We start from the raw sequence: 15,662 nt of genomic DNA, 5'->3' as shown, positions 1-15,662 counted from the left end.
CTGAGCAATCATTTGAAGGACATCATCAACCAGTTTAAGTCATAATTGAGTATGATGTTCCCATCCTACCACTTTCCGATGTTAGTTGTGCTTTTCTGCCCATTTCAAACTTGCACTGTCACAGTCACTTTGCGCGCCGACCCCTTGGTTGCGGCTCTGCGATCTCCCATTAACATGCTAATCTCCCATTAACATGCTAATCTCCCATTAACATGCTAATCTCCCATTGACATGCTAATCTCCCATTAACATGCTAATCTCACATTAACATGCTAATCTCCCATTAACATGCTAATCTCACATTAACATGCTAATCTACCATTAACATGCTAATCTCCCATTAACATGCTAATCTCCCATTAACATGCTAATCTCCCATTAACATGCTAATCCCCCATTACATGCAAATCCCCCATTAACATGCTAATCTCACATTAACATGCTAATCTAACCATTAACATGCTAATCTCCCATTAACATGCGAATCTCCCATTAACATGCGAATCTCCCATTAACATGCTAATCTCTAATAATAGGGTTTTTCCCTTTTTTCTGGCAACGAAACTGATTTTTTTTTACAAAGATTCATGTCTGCATTAACCACAATACCTGCAGTCAAAATGCAAACAAAAAACATACTATGATAATATATGCATTGTCCTTGAAACTGATTGGTCCACACCAAGGGACGGCTTTCTTTTGAGCCTCGACCCAATTGGTGCTCGACCAGATGACGCCAAAAGGCGTACAGCTCAATGACAATGCACTATCAAAGTAATGAGGGCTCGGGGTGAGCATCTAAATCATTAGACCTCCTTTGCCAGTACCAACATGTAACAATAGGGCTTTTTTGTAAAAATGTTTCAGTTTTGTTGCCAGAAAAAAGTGGAAAAACCCTATTATTACATTTTGGTACTGGCAAAGGAGGTCTAATGATGCTAATCTCTCTTTAATATGCTAGTTTTCACCTGGCAACCCTTTGATTAGTGGAAAACCCACCACCATCGGGTTGGCTGCCCACAACTCGCATTATCATTGGCTGCTGACATTTGGGCTACGCCCATTTCAAACCCTTATCAACAGTTTTTCTTGGAAGCTAACCCCCCTTTTCCTGAAGACGACCGCTTGCGTTGCGATCGAAACGTCGTAGTTTTTTGTTATTTTTTTGTTATTTTCTTTGAACCTATCTAAGTGACTTTACCGAAAGACCCAAGAATAACAACAATAACAACAACGCATTCCAGATTAACGGTTGTAAAACTGGCGATCCCAGAGGAATCAATTCCAGAGATACGAATTTAAAAGTTTAGAGTCATGAGTCTTTTAACTCTATAATCGCTTGAAATTCTTAGAATCCAAATGACACTAGTTTTTTTAAAATAAATTACAAAATATTGCTAATTTATTTAACTAACATTCATTAGGTCAACACGACTCGACATTCTATAGTTGAAGGAGAGTTGATAGAATTGAGGTGGTTTGTATGAAAATGGTTCTTGTTTTGTAGATGATTATTGGTTACGTTCAAAACAAATGTTATCGGTGTAAATTAGTATTCATCGGTTCATTTTTAATAAAGTAGTTATTTTTTTGTGAATTGTGATTATCTGTTATATTCATACTTTTATTGTATTTTTTAAAAGAGTATTTGATTCACATTCAGGTACCACAACATAATCTACACAATCAACATAATCTACGCATGTTGAACTTCTTTAACATCGTACGTAGCCAACTACGAATCGGGAAGGACAACAAACTAAACATAGTCTGTAGCTGCAGTTAGAGTTTATTCACTTTTCATACATAGTTCGTTGTACCACTTAAATATTGAATTGTTTGTGCTGCATTAACCCAACAATAATGTAGATTACATAGCAACAGAGAGGGTCTGTTGTATGTGATAATGGGCTTTTTGGGAGGCGGGTTTAGAGTAGGAATCGTTTGAATCAATTCCATGATCAAGATTCTGTTCTATAATTGACTTAAAACATCTTGGGAGTTTTCCATCCCCAGCTACTGCTGTGATTGCTGTCGTGGTGGTGTTGGCGAGATGGAGATTTATCGCCCTCGTGTGGCTGATGAGCGCATCACACCAAAGACAAAGAGCCATCGCATTGATTCCAACAGATTAACACGTAGGGTGGTGGCGGGTTTAACGACACATTTATATATTTACGCGATCTAACCCCCAAAAAAACCTGTATTATGGATTCCAACAGATTGTTGGGGCAAGTGGTGTCAGCGAGTAGCAGCACCGATGAAGAAGGCTGGCACGCCACACGAGAGGGTGATTGTGGCCAGGCACCACGCCTTTGTCTCCCCCCCCAGTGGCAATGCTTACACATTGCACCAGGTCCTCACTTGAGGCTGAGTCGACCTAGGTGAGGCCCAGGACTGGTTCCAAGACAATCGTCACTGGTGTCGGCCATGAGCGGTAACCACGGCGCCACCGCTCCCCACGCCCCAGCACCTATGACGTGCAGCGAGAGGTTGCCACCGTCCCAGGTTCCATCAGGACGGTCCGGGAATTGGCATCTATCTGTATTCGGGTGTCAAGAATTGACCTGTAGCGAGGATCTGCAATCGGTATTGTGTTTAACTCTCGAACGCACGGTTTTGATAACGTCTTCTTTCTATACGGTCCATAGTTTGGGTTGCATGGCCACAATCGCACTACTGCAGCTTTTCTTTGACTTTCTATTTGTGCGGGAGATATGCACATCGAGGAGGAGGGAAGCGATGTCTGGGCCTCGATCGTTCTGGATGTCCTCGTTGTTCCCCTCTGTTCGCAAGCAACGTTCCTCTCGACCTGGGTGAGATTCAAGGGTGGTGACGGCAGGGCAATCCCAGAAGGGAGATCAGGACTTACGGGACCTTTGGCACGCGGTTAGGGTTGCCACCTGTCCCAGGCTTCATCTGGACGGTCCAGGAATTAGGTGTCATGGTGTTGATTTGCACCGAGATGCTGGTCCCGCTATTATTGTGTTGAACTTCATTACAGTCGACTGCGCAGTCTTTTAAATAGACGTCGGCTGACTGAGAAATGTGTCTGGGTTTGGTGTCCAATAGAAAGTGGCAACCATAGCTGCCCGCAGCAGTGTTGCCAACGTAGCTATTGCAGCGAGATTGAGAGACAACTTTTTAGATTTCCCTCGCGACGAAATGCAGGCAGAGCGGCTACTTTCTAGGATGAAGGCGTCATTCATATTTCGGAGCGATTCCAAGCGTGTATTACAGATCCGGGATTAAGTTATTACGCGTAAATCGTCGAGTTATATGAGCGAGGGCTCTCGTTCGCGGCCACCTTCTGCCTTGAGGCGTTGGCGACACGGAGCGGCCTGCAGAACTCGGCTTGTGCGGCACAATTAACCACAAACAAAACCTCAACGCATTCGTCAATGGCACTGCGTGTGGCCGTAAAAGGGAAACATATACAATACATAATCGATGACGTTTCGGGCAATGGCCCTTCTTTATAGCACCTTTATAGCACAGAGATAGAGAGGCCAGAGAGATGGAGTTGATAACAGGACATGGAGACTGCACTGAACACCATGGGGCCTGCTGAGAATGACTTTAATAAAATGTTTTCTGATGACCGGTTTTTAAATCGGTATATGAAGAGTTACACGAATAGCATTTGGGTATAAAACATATAATAAAACATATAATAAGCCACATTTCAGGCGATTTTTTTTACCAATCGGGTAAGGCCCATTGAGCTGCGTAGCTCTTTTTGAGAAGCGACCTGGCCACAAATGACAGCTCAACGAAGCGGCTTAGCACGTGGACATTGATGACAGTGGCAGTCAAATACTCTAAACGCACGTTTTCGAAATGTGGAGGGAAAAACCAGAGGACAGGGAGAAAAAATGAAGGCGATCACGGGGAGAGATATTTCCAAACTCTAAATATACAGCAACCCACGACTTCCTGCATATGAAGCGAGGTCGTCAACATCCCTGAGGCCCCACCACGGCGCCCCCTCGCCACCACCCGGAGGGCACGGCGGGCCGCGTCTTCTTGTTCACCGCGCACCACCGCCGGCGCTGCAGATAGCAGCGGAGGCGGATGGCGCATTTGCTCGTGCAGTGTGGGTGCAGCGTGGGTGCTGTGGGTGCAGCGTGAGTGCAGCGTGTGTGCAGCGTGTGTGCAGCGTGGGTGCAGCGTGGGTGCTGTGGGTGCAGCGTGGGTGCTGTGGGTGCAGCGTGGGTGCTGTGGGTGCAGCGTGTGTGCAGCGTGTGTGCAGCGTGTGTGCAGCGTGGGTGCTGTGTGGGTGCTGTGGGTGCAGCGTGGGTGCTGTGGGTGCAGCGTGGGTGCTGTGGGTGCAGCGTGGGTGCTGTGTGGGTGCAGTGTGGGTGCTGTGGGTGCAGCGTGGGTGCTGTGGGTGCAGCGTGGGTGCAGCGTGTCTGCTGTGTGGGTGCTCTGTGGGTGCAGCGTGGGTGCTGTGTGGGTGCAGTGTGGGTGCTGTGGGTGCAGCGTGTGTGCTGTGTGGGTGCAGCGTGGGTGCTCTGTGGGTGGTACCGAGGTGGCGGTGTTGGGCATCCAGCAGCGGTCCGAGTGCCCGAACCTCCGGCAGTCCGACGTGCAGCGTGACGTCGCCATCGTCATCCCGTCGGCAAGTGCTGCACGTGGAGCGTGTGTGTGTGCAGAGGTGTGCGTGTGTATGTACGTGTGGATGTGTTTGCATGGTTGTGTGTTCACGTGTCAAGGGAAAGAGAAAAACAATTCAGGCCATCTGAGCATCGGAATGGAGTCCAAGTGATGTATTTACCAGGTCACCACATTCGCGAGAAGATTGGTGAACAAACAAATTAAAACACAACAGTGTGCTGCAGGATACCGAGATGCATGTCAGTGATGCATACACAAAGCCTCGCTTCAATGAACATTTGAATGTATTCATAAGTGAGCAATATTTAAATAACTTTAACACCTATACATCTAAATCAGCTCAAGATTCCCGTACGTCACGAGACGCACGTAGCCACCCCCGCTCTGAACCCCTCTCTCCCCGTCGCCGCCCCGCCCACTGTGAAAACAGACGGCGCTCCTCCTCCTCCTGCAGCAGCAGCAGCGGCGGCGAGGCCCTCATGCAGTCTCTTCCTCCTCCCGTTCCTCATCTCTCCTGACCCTTGCCTCCCGTCTCTCTGCTGCACTTCCTCTCATTCCCCATTCTTTATTTTCTCTCTTCCCTTTATTACAAATATCTACTGGGCATCTGTGAAAAAGAGCTTCATAGCTCATCGGATTTCTCCAGGATAAACATTCTGATTCTGTATCTTTGTTCACGAATTATTTTCTGTACTCTCCTTCCCACAGTGTGCCATGGTTAAAACAAGCTGTTCGTAATAATAAAAAAACTTGATTTGGTGCATAGCACATTTTTATCGTGATACAAAGTTCCGACGCTGGAGTGGATAACGATGAAGTTGATGGCGAGATGAGAGAGCGAGAACACGTGAAGAGAAAACATCACTTAAACAGGTTAATGCGATAAGAGAAATATAACAATCTCACAACCAATTAAACAGATGTACCATGGGTAAGTCATTTCTCATCTGAAACAAAGTTAGGCCATTTGGGATGCTAGAAAATTGCCAGAATATATATTTATGAAATTAGGCTATAACATTAACTTGATAAAAGTAATACTTTTCGAACAAAGTGCCGTAATTACACTTCAAAATGTATGAATTTAATGAGACCGATTAACGTTGTGTTCAATTCTCCACGAAGTTCCAATAAATGCGTGCGCAAACGAGCAGCATATACAAAAAAATTAGGTTTAAAGAAGAATGGAACTAATAGTTTAAACTTGTAACGTGACGCAGAACAGAGTTCGCTCATCTGCTCGCGCAGACAGAGAAGGGCTCGGAGGCCACGCGGTGAGCCAGCATCAACAATTGTCCAAGCTCTACATGAACAGGTAGCCAGGGGATTGGTGTAGGTTTCAGAGTCTGCACCACATCGCTGAACCTGACAAGATAACACCCTTGGAAACGTCTGCCCTGGTTCGCACGCCGTTCACCAGCAACAACGAGGAGGATCTGTCATTTAACGGGCACTGAACTGCGTCCTCGGGGCGTCAGCGAGAGGCCCTCGCCACGGCGTCTCGTGGGGAGCGGCGAGGTGACAGACCCCCTCGCGGGGCCACGACACCGCAGTGCCGCACCCCGCGTGATGCGCCGTCTCGCCCGCAGCCACGGGGGATGGTCATGTCTCAAGCGACGTCAAGGACTGAATAAGGGCAGACGAGGTATAGTGATAGTAGCAGCAATACGAATGTCGACTTGTGACGCTCCGCTGCCACAGTGCTCACTCGCTCGCTCGCGTAGAGAGACGACGACGACTCGGAGGCACAAGGAGGCGGCAGCAGCCACGCGCCGAGCCGGTCACAATTGCCGAAGCTCTGCGGTTCTCTATATATTAAGGTGTTATCTGCCAATTGATGGGTGTTCATATGAGGGAGGAAACTAGCGGACCCGGAAAAATACCCACCTGTGGAAGGGGGCAACACTATATGTAGTATGTATGTTGTATGTAGTATGTATGTTGTATGTATGTTGTATGTAGGATGTATGTTTTATGTAGTACGTATGTAGTATGTATGTAGTATGTATGTAGTATGTATGTTGTATGTAGTATGTATGTTGAACTTCTTTCGCACTGAACGTAGCCAACCGTGATAACCGAAGGTATTGGAGAAGGACAACAAACTTGACACCCGCGAGCGCCAACGGGAAGGGAATGTAACAACATCTGTGCGGTGATCCACCAACCCTTGCTGCTGCCTTCACACTGCTGGGTTACAGGCAGCAGCGTAGCCACCTCCTGGCACTACTTTCTACACATCAGAGGACAGTAGAAAGTACCCGGCTGCATTGTAAAGATTTATGTTGGGCCAACCTTTTCATTGAAAAAAGTCTTACTCGTAATTTCCTGGATCAGGTTTGACGAACAGAAGCTAATGCGTTTTGATCCTTTCACATCTGTGTTCACAGATGCACATGTATTTTGACGTTATGTAAAATCCAATTATATTGTATTTCACAAAGTATATTTTTTCGTGTGAAGAAAATTAGAAACCATTTAGTTTCCCGTACGTGCAAACATCAAGAGACTATGACATTAATTAGAGTAAATTATTATATTATAGAAACTTCCAGAGGAGCGCTGTGAATGCCGATGTTAGTTAAAATTACATTAATATTCCTGGCTTATTCACATTTTCAGAAGTGTGTTTTTAATGCAAATGCATATTGATAAAACATACAACTATTCAAGCATAACATTGTAATATTTGCATTCAGAGAAGTATGATTTCAAACTGCACAGTGTTGTATTATTTTAAGCAATAATTGCCAGTCCTTTTACCATCTATTAATCCACATAACTCCTTCAACCTGAACATGTATTTTCTTAATATGAAATCATTTTAAATGGTATCATGGATGCATATACATCATGTATGGTTTAGTGCGTGTGTGTGGACATAGACACAAACAAGAATGTGTAGCGAGAACTCAAAGCCGAGTGGGTTCTCAAGTATGTTTCACAGACAACTGCCCCCCCCCCCCCACCCTCTATGCAATTTTGCTAAATTAAATCGATTGGAGTGAATTTGAAGAGCAGTGCTGAGACAATGATCGTAATCAATACACAGATCAACTCGCTCACATATGCAGCCACTATCACCACTTTAAATGTTTTCAATCCCACACTCCCCAGAATAGCAAATGATCCGTTCGTAAATGTAATCATAATTCAATAATCGAGAGCAAAATAGCAGGCGCTGAGTGTCAACACTGCACGCCTCCCTCCCTCCCTCCCTCCCTCCCTCCCTCCCTCCCTCCCTCCCTCCCTCCCTCCCTCCCTCCCTCCCTCCCTCCCTCCCTCCCTCCCTCCCTCCCTCCCTCCCTCCCTCCCTCCCTGTGCGTCAACGTTGCCATCCGCTGGCTTGCCAGGGCATCATCGCAGCACAGCAAGCGGACTGATGTCCACGTGTATTCCATCTGTACGGGGATTGAGTACCGCCCCCTTACACAAGTGGGGTTTCTCTGGGCACCCCAGCTCCTCCCACATGTATCCTGTATGAACACTAATTGATGGAGTTGCCCAAACATTCAAATATTATTTGCATGTATGTATGTTGAAGTTCTATCGCACCGTACGTAGCCAAGCGTGCTAATATTAGCTCCGGTTGGTGCCTCTGGGTCGTTCTCTCTCTGTTCGAGAGCGAGCGAATGCTGCGTGGCGGCGGCGCATTACAAGTTGAACTCTGCAATCATAATAATTATAATAATTATTAGAATTATTAACAAGAGTGGTAGAATCATAGCATAACATTCCCTGCTCGCACAAAGGCGAGCGGTGTTTGAATACTCCTCCTGTGCTGATGGACGGAACTCCTGCGCGAACTGTCGTCGGGTTTTGCCACAGCGACCGTGAGTCACGCGTTAGCGGACAGCCGTTCAAGGTGGGCAGATCGCTGTCTGTGCCAGCGTCTCACCCGCTGCACCGCGCCTTCTGTCCCGCCCTGTGAGTCAGGGCGTGAGAGTGCGAGGCGTCCTGCCCAACGAGGTGGGACGATGACCACCGTCGCGATGCGTGATCGGATCAGGCTCCACTCGCACATCGCGCGAAGCGAGATCAGTCCTCACGCGCATCTTCCGGTGGGCTTTCTTGTTCACTTGAGGCGCTGTAATTCGTTATAATGTTTTTAATGTAATTTACTGCTAACAAGTGTAAATGGAAGCAATTTATGAACAGCTTTAACATACTGAGAGATTATTTTGTAATATTTCTTCCTCATGCGCTTACAAAACAGCTATAACATTATGATTAATACGGCCTTTATGTTTAAGCAGGAGACTAAATCAGATGCAAATTAATGCACCACAAATTTCAATGAAAATCTGCATGGCTGAGGTTTGCCATTGACCAACAATGATGAGTGGTGAAGGTGTTCCAGCTTCCCTGGCTTCTTAATATCAATATACATTTGTTTTCGTAATGCTCGTCAACTTGAAATCTCATCTCTTTAGAACATTTTTTGTGATTAGTTTGTTGTCCTTCCCCCCTCACCTCGATTAGCACGACTGGGTACGTATGGTGCTAAGAAGTTCAACATGCACAGTACAACTCGGGTTGAGGGCGTGTTGCCGCATTCGATCTGCCTGCCCTTCTGTAACATTTGGTCACGAGAACTGTCGTGAAGATGATCCAGTCTTAGAAAGAAAATACAATTTAAAAATATATTCGAATATAATAGGAAACGTTTTTGGCAATGGTCCTTCTTGATAGTACATCAATGGTACTCTGAAGAAGGCCCATTGCAAAAACGTCTGCTATGATATACCTTTACTTTCACCGCTGCTACTGACGGATGTGTTTAATTTTGCTGTGAATTACGCTTGTGCACCACTTGCCACATCAGCAGCAGCAATCACCGAATAATTAGTTCAACGTTTGAAATACAATTTTAGTAACAAAGTTTTGTTGCTATGAGAGACTTAGCTAACAGATATAAAAAGTAGACGAATAGATCAAAGCCTAATCCAACATTTTGGTGGTGAACATTGCATTGCTGAATCCATGCCAATGCAGAATCCATGCCTATGCTTGTTTCAGTTGTGAAATAAAATCAGTTAAAGAGGCTACCATGGTGTTTTGCAAGCTAAACTGTGCAAAATACATAAATTATGTATACATTTCTTTATAATAGTTATTATGGGGCTAATATTTTTTTATTTTGAAATGGCCAGAAAAGCTGCTTAAATATTCTTCGCACTGTTAATGCCAGTAAACAACAGCATGCTAAGGGGAATTCGGGTGCGATGAGTGGCGCCTTGTGTCCTTGCGGCCACACACCACAGCTGAACGCTGGTGAAGAGATTTGAATCTAAAGAAGAAACACCAAGGCAAGTTAGACGTGAGAAAGGGGCTCTAAGGCGAGAGACAGATGGAATCACGGGATTTGGACCGACAACAGGCTTACTGAACCAGCATTGCTGAGGCTCTTTGTTCGTGCCCTACGGCCAGAATATTCCTCTCCATCTCAAGGGTGACCCACCGGCCAGGTGGGCGCCACTGTGGCTATGAGATGTTAACTACCTCGCCTGGTATACAGGAGGTCGTGTGTTCGACCTCGACCCTGACGCCTGCTGCTGTATATTTCGAGTTTGCACGTTCACTCTCCCCGTGGTTGTGTGGATTATCCCCCGGTTATTCCCTTCACGTTTAGAATCACGCGTTACCCACGGACACCAATCCCACCACCCCCCCCCCTGCCCACGGCAGCACCCCTGAGATTTGTGCAGCCCAGGGAGAAGAGTGCCCAAGTGGATTGTCAGTGGAGATGTATACAGAAAGGGGGAGGTTGTCCTGAAGGAGGGATTGTGAGTGGGGATTTGTACGAAGAGAGGGTGTCTCACGAGAGGGATTATGAGTGGAGGTCTCTGACCGTGCTCTGTGGTGTCGGCCTCGCCGATGCTGCCATCGGGAGTGCTCCGTTGCAAGCTCCGGGGGCCTCCTCCTCCTGCTCCCGCCGCAGCCGCCTCCAGCGCGTCGCCTGCCCCGTCCTGGGCCCTGGGTGGGGGCGAGCGCCTCTCGCCCGCCGCCTTCTCCTGGAGCAACACGCGAGGGCCACGGCGAGGCTGTGTCACGCGGAACGTCTAACGCACACCGCGTCGACCGCTGCGCGCGACGTGGTAATGATGACGACGATATAAACCTGTAGCGCACAGCATTCCCTCGCTTTCCTAGAGAGAGAGAGAGGACGACTCAGAGAGACGACGACTCAGAGAGAGGACGACTCGGAGAGAGGACGACTCGGAGAGAGAGAGGACGGCTCAGAGGCGCCAGGAGGAGGAACCACAGACGAGTGCGAAGGCAGCAGCTGCCACGTGGTGAGGAACCAGCACTACCATTAATTGGCCAAGCTCTGCGGTCTCCTATATATATGAAAATCTTTTCAGCCAATTAAATAGTGGTTATACACGTGGGAAGAAACCGGAGTAGCCGGAGAAAACCCACAGTTGAAAGGGGGCAACACTCAACCTCATGCAAAAGGGACGTATCTTAGTCCACATTTGCTGTACCAACTACTGGCCGTGCCAGGGTATGGCTCCTCGACCCCCCATGGGAAGGGAATTTCACGACATCTTTGTGTGATGCACCAACCCTCTCTGCTGCTTCCACGGCGCTGGGTTACAGGACAGCATACCCCTCAGCCGCCCCGTTAAGTCGACCATTTGATTATTATTTTTTCATAAAATCTGTAAGCAATGATAAAAAAACAAATACATCGTCACGGAATCATTTTAGCCACTTTTACCTCGCTCGCAAGACCACACGGCCACGCGTGGCGATGGGCAGAACTTGAAGCTGACAGGGCAGAGTGAGAATCATCGCTCTGGGATCGGAATCAGGGGATACAGAATCAGAATCTTTCTTTCGGCTGGGGGAATCGGATGAGTTCCGAAGCTCTTTTTCACTGATGTCTGGATCCGCACAAGAGATCAGCCCCCAATGTCACAGAAGCATGACTGGACATGCGACCTGTGGCCATAATCCTCCACTTTGTTTATACAAAAAAGGTTTTGTTTAGTCTAAATTTCTATCATCTGAAGGGAAAGTTTAGCTTGTGGGCCACACCCCGAGAGAAGGTGTTCAAGAACTGCACCTGAATTGCGACTGTGTCCCCTCTCATGGAGATTGGTCAGTTCTACCGCTGATGTAAAACATTGGCTGGTTCGAAATTTTAATCGTGCCCCAGACAGTGTGATATTCATAAATAATTTTAAGTTTCATTATTCTTAAATATATATTTCTTATTCATTTTGCAAAATTGTGCATTATTAAATGTATGTAATTTAGTTTAACACGTAGGCTTTCGCGACCAAAATTATTCATAATAAAGGTTTTACTGGTAGGAACCTCCTGGTTACACCAGCCCACAGGGGATTATTGTGTCTGTCCGTCCGTCGTGCATCCAAAAATGGGAGGGGTGGGGCTGGGTGGAGAGGGGAGGGTGGGGAGGGGCTGGGTGGGGAGGGTGGGGCTGGGTGGGGGGTGTGATGGGTGAGGCTGGGTGGGGAGGGGCTGGTCACCCCGTGGTGCCCTTATAAAACTCAACGTTTAACCTACTCACGCTGGCTTGTGCCCGCCCTCACAGTCGGGCATATTTGCGGAATACACCACGCCGCCGTTGACCCTGGCCATTGACCGAGCAACCCAACGTTCCTACCGGCTCCCTCCGCAGGAATGTGTTTGGGTTAGATCGCGTTATTTATAAATGTGTCGTAACCCTCTACCACCCGACACGGCCAAACAGTAAAAAAAGTGTCACGTTGACAAAAGACAAATAGTTCACTACTTTAGTCCACCGGTGTGTTGAAGAGTGAATCCACAGAATTGAGTCAAGGAATATCTATAGTGTGTGCTCTCCGGTTGCCTGGGTGACATGTGGGCTGTGTCCTGGCCCAATCATCGCCCAGCTTGGTTCAGCAACTCAATAAACGCAACGGAAGTGAGGTGTGGGTTGGGAAAACAATGTCCACGATTGACGCCCAATAAAGTATTACTGCTTTTTGCCTTCTGGTTTAATGAGAGTGTCTGAAAAGATACTGTTGTGTTTGGACACTTTATACGGCCGCATTCTGAATGTAACAGAATGGAGCATGAGAATTAAAAAGCATTTAAATTCGTATAACAACCAATAATGCCCTTAAGTCTTCGGATAATGGCGAATTATGAAATCCAGAATGAAGCCAGTCTCTGTGCCATTAAGCAAACGAATATGAAACACGAAACCTGGGAAAAAACCACAGAAGAATGCTAAGATATTTTATATAAAAAAAATACTTGACTGGGGATCGTGAATTAATGGTGAGGATTAAATTATGTATTCCTCCTTCGTTGTAGTCAGCAAAGTAACGAACACGTTCAAAGTTTTGAATTGCAACACGAACACGTTCAAAGTTTTGAATTGTAACCGGATGTAATTGCAATTATATGCAATAGCGAATTACCTTTTGCAACAGCTCCACGTGTGCTGTTCATTAATCAGCCCTGCCGCTAAATAACACACGGTCTACTCGTGTTTTATACATTCACACGTTCCAAACCAAACCGTTTAAACTCGAACGCAACAATTACAAGGCCACATTTGTACTGAATGATTAATACGCGCGTTTGTTAACACGAAACGTAACATATCTGAATAATTAAAAAAAACATACGAATTCAACACACTTTGTTTTTAGTGAACAAAACGCGCTTTGCGAGCCCAATGTTCGCGCCCCTGGCAGGCACTCGCTTCGTGTGTCCCCGAATTAAATCTCTCGTCGCTTCCGTCGTTTACAAGAAGATTTCTGCAGCTAAATTAACGGCATTCGTTATACACCGTGGCACCAGCCTCTCGGTGATTTTAGAAGAGCCTTTGCAATTACTGGGGATGTTTTTCTTCCTCCCACCTTGTTATTTATATATCTAAAACATGAAATGCCGTACATCTCTAATGGTGTGAATTTCTATTAACCTGAATCTTATACTGGACATTACAATTGTTATGTTTAGTGTTTTTGTCAAAATTAACAAACCATGTTTTTTATGATTTTATAAACCTGGGATACTGGGTTGAAATATTTATTAGACAAAACCCCACGATTCTAATCACTTGTGTCTCATATGAATAACTTACGACTCAAATTATTTGGTGCTGCTGCATTGGTAGTGGTGCAAAAGTTAACACAATTGACAAAAAACCTTAACAAGTTCTAAATTTAGATTTAAAGCTTTCGTGACTGCAGGGATTTATATTCTTGGTTCTTTCGGTAAAGTCACGTAGAAGGGAAACAAAAAAATATATAAAACAATAAAATCATCACGACGTTTCGACTGCAACACAAGCAATCATCATCAGGTGTGAAAACCACAGCAAGAAAATTTGTATAAAAACGCCACTTTTTTCAAATTTTCTTGCTGTGGTTTTCACACCTGATGATGATTGCTTGTGTTGCAGTCGAAACGTCGTGATAATTTTATTGTTTTATATTTTTATTATTGTATTGTTTCCCTTCGATGTGACTTAACAAGTTCGTTAATAATACCGTGCGGCTGTAATATTAAAAATATCGAACAAGTGACATTTCCAGAAATGGCCCTCCTTCATAGCACAAAGATAGATGGGCCGGTCCGAGAGACAGAGTTGATAATAATCAGAGTTGGACACCGGACTTGTTTACACCATTGGGCCTGACGATGATCAAGTTATTAAAAGTGTTTTCTGATTACCAAATTGGCACGTGAATGTTTACACTCGTAGTAAATAATGGGTAACAGACTCATGCCCTTAACTTGTTACTCGTGACCTTAACCCCACAAGTTCTGCTTGTGTAGGGGAGGGCATCACCAGGCGTCCGCGTGCCCTCCACCCTGCCGACGACTTGCCGCTTTCCCGTTGGGAACTGACGGGCAACTGAAGACGTTGTCTCAGGAGACGCACACCAGCAGCCGGTAAGAGGCCGAGATAACCGGATGTCTAGAACGTCTTCAGCTTGAAAGAGAGGCGCACAAAGTAAACGTTGCCCTTTTGGCACGGCCTTAGAATGTCTGGCTGCGTGCGGGCGAGCGAGCGTGCGAGCTGCCGTGCAGCAGTGCAATCGAGCACAGGACTGTTGGGTGCAAAACTTGTGCAAAAAACTATTTGCAAAGTTGATTGCATAATATTTATATCTCAAAACGCCTTTTCAAACAGGACGGGCAAAGGTGCCCTTGTGCTCTGCCAACCTCAGTCATTGCCGTGCATGTGAATCCGGGCACAGCAGGCCACACGATCGCCTGATTCCGACTCCAGAGCGTAAGGGGAGAGCTCCTTTCCTGTAACAACTGGAAGTGCACCAGCATTGGTTCAAGTGCGCCTGACTGCTTGATGAGACACCGTGTGTTGAAACCGGTCCAGAGTTTGCTTGTCTTGAAACAATGCAACTGAAATTATGCAATCTCAGAAGGCTGTGTGGCTGTGTGTTTAATGGGTTGTGAAAAAGGTACTTTTATTTTTTTTCTGTGGAGAGATGGATTGTGTTAAGGAGACTTATTGTCTGCTAATTTATTTTGTGATTCTGGGCTTATCTGACTGTGCAACCATGATGTTAAGACATTCTATAAATCAATGTGGCATTGTAGTGTGTTGCATTGTATGCAGTAAGATAAGTAAGAACCATTTTGAAAGACAAAGATCCCCCTTTTATAAACTTTAACATACTATTGGGGTAAGTACTGCTAGCGAGCACCAATGAAGACTGGCACTGTGCATGAGCAGGTGGGTGGCCAACACGACATCCGGCCACCTTTGTCTCCCCAATGCTGATTTTTACACACTGTGCCAGGTAATTATTTAGGGCCAAGTTGACCTAGGGTAGGCCTAGGACCGGTTTGACGCGCTCATGGAGTAAGTCCAGCAGCTGTTGCTCGAAACTCCATCTCTGCTTGACTCATTTGCAAGAGGATCCTGCCAAGTTTTCAGTCAGGGGCGATGTTGCTGCTGCACTTAATCCCAATTGAGTAATTTTCAGGCCAATTCGTTGAGCATTGGCACATGTTTGGCCAAAACCAGTTGCGTTGTAATATTGTTTACCTTTTAGGAGGAAACCGGA

At 46.1% G+C, this 15,662-nt stretch overlaps 1 protein-coding gene across 3 annotated transcripts in view; it reads right to left on the bottom strand.

Moving 5' to 3' along the window:
* Positions 1-15,662, bottom strand: part of LOC116952389 (uncharacterized) — an 814,348-nt gene that overhangs the window by 17,456 nt on the left and 781,230 nt on the right. For all 3 annotated transcript variants that reach the window (XM_076074262.1, XM_076074261.1, XM_076074263.1), the window contains 2 exons: positions 10,469-10,631; positions 4,528-4,628 (listed from right to left, as the gene is read on the bottom strand). In XM_076074262.1, coding sequence (XP_075930377.1) covers positions 4,528-4,628; positions 10,469-10,631 — 264 coding nt within the window. The remainder of the gene's footprint in view (positions 1-4,527; positions 4,629-10,468; positions 10,632-15,662) is intronic.

The sequence above is a fragment of the Petromyzon marinus genome, chromosome 46 (genome assembly GCF_048934315.1).
Source record: "Petromyzon marinus isolate PM22_M1 ecotype Great Lakes invasive population chromosome 46, UKy_Petmar_22M1.pri1.0, whole genome shotgun sequence".
Lineage (NCBI taxonomy): Eukaryota > Metazoa > Chordata > Hyperoartia > Petromyzontiformes > Petromyzontidae > Petromyzon > Petromyzon marinus.
This window is presented reverse-complemented; position numbering and strand designations above follow the sequence as displayed.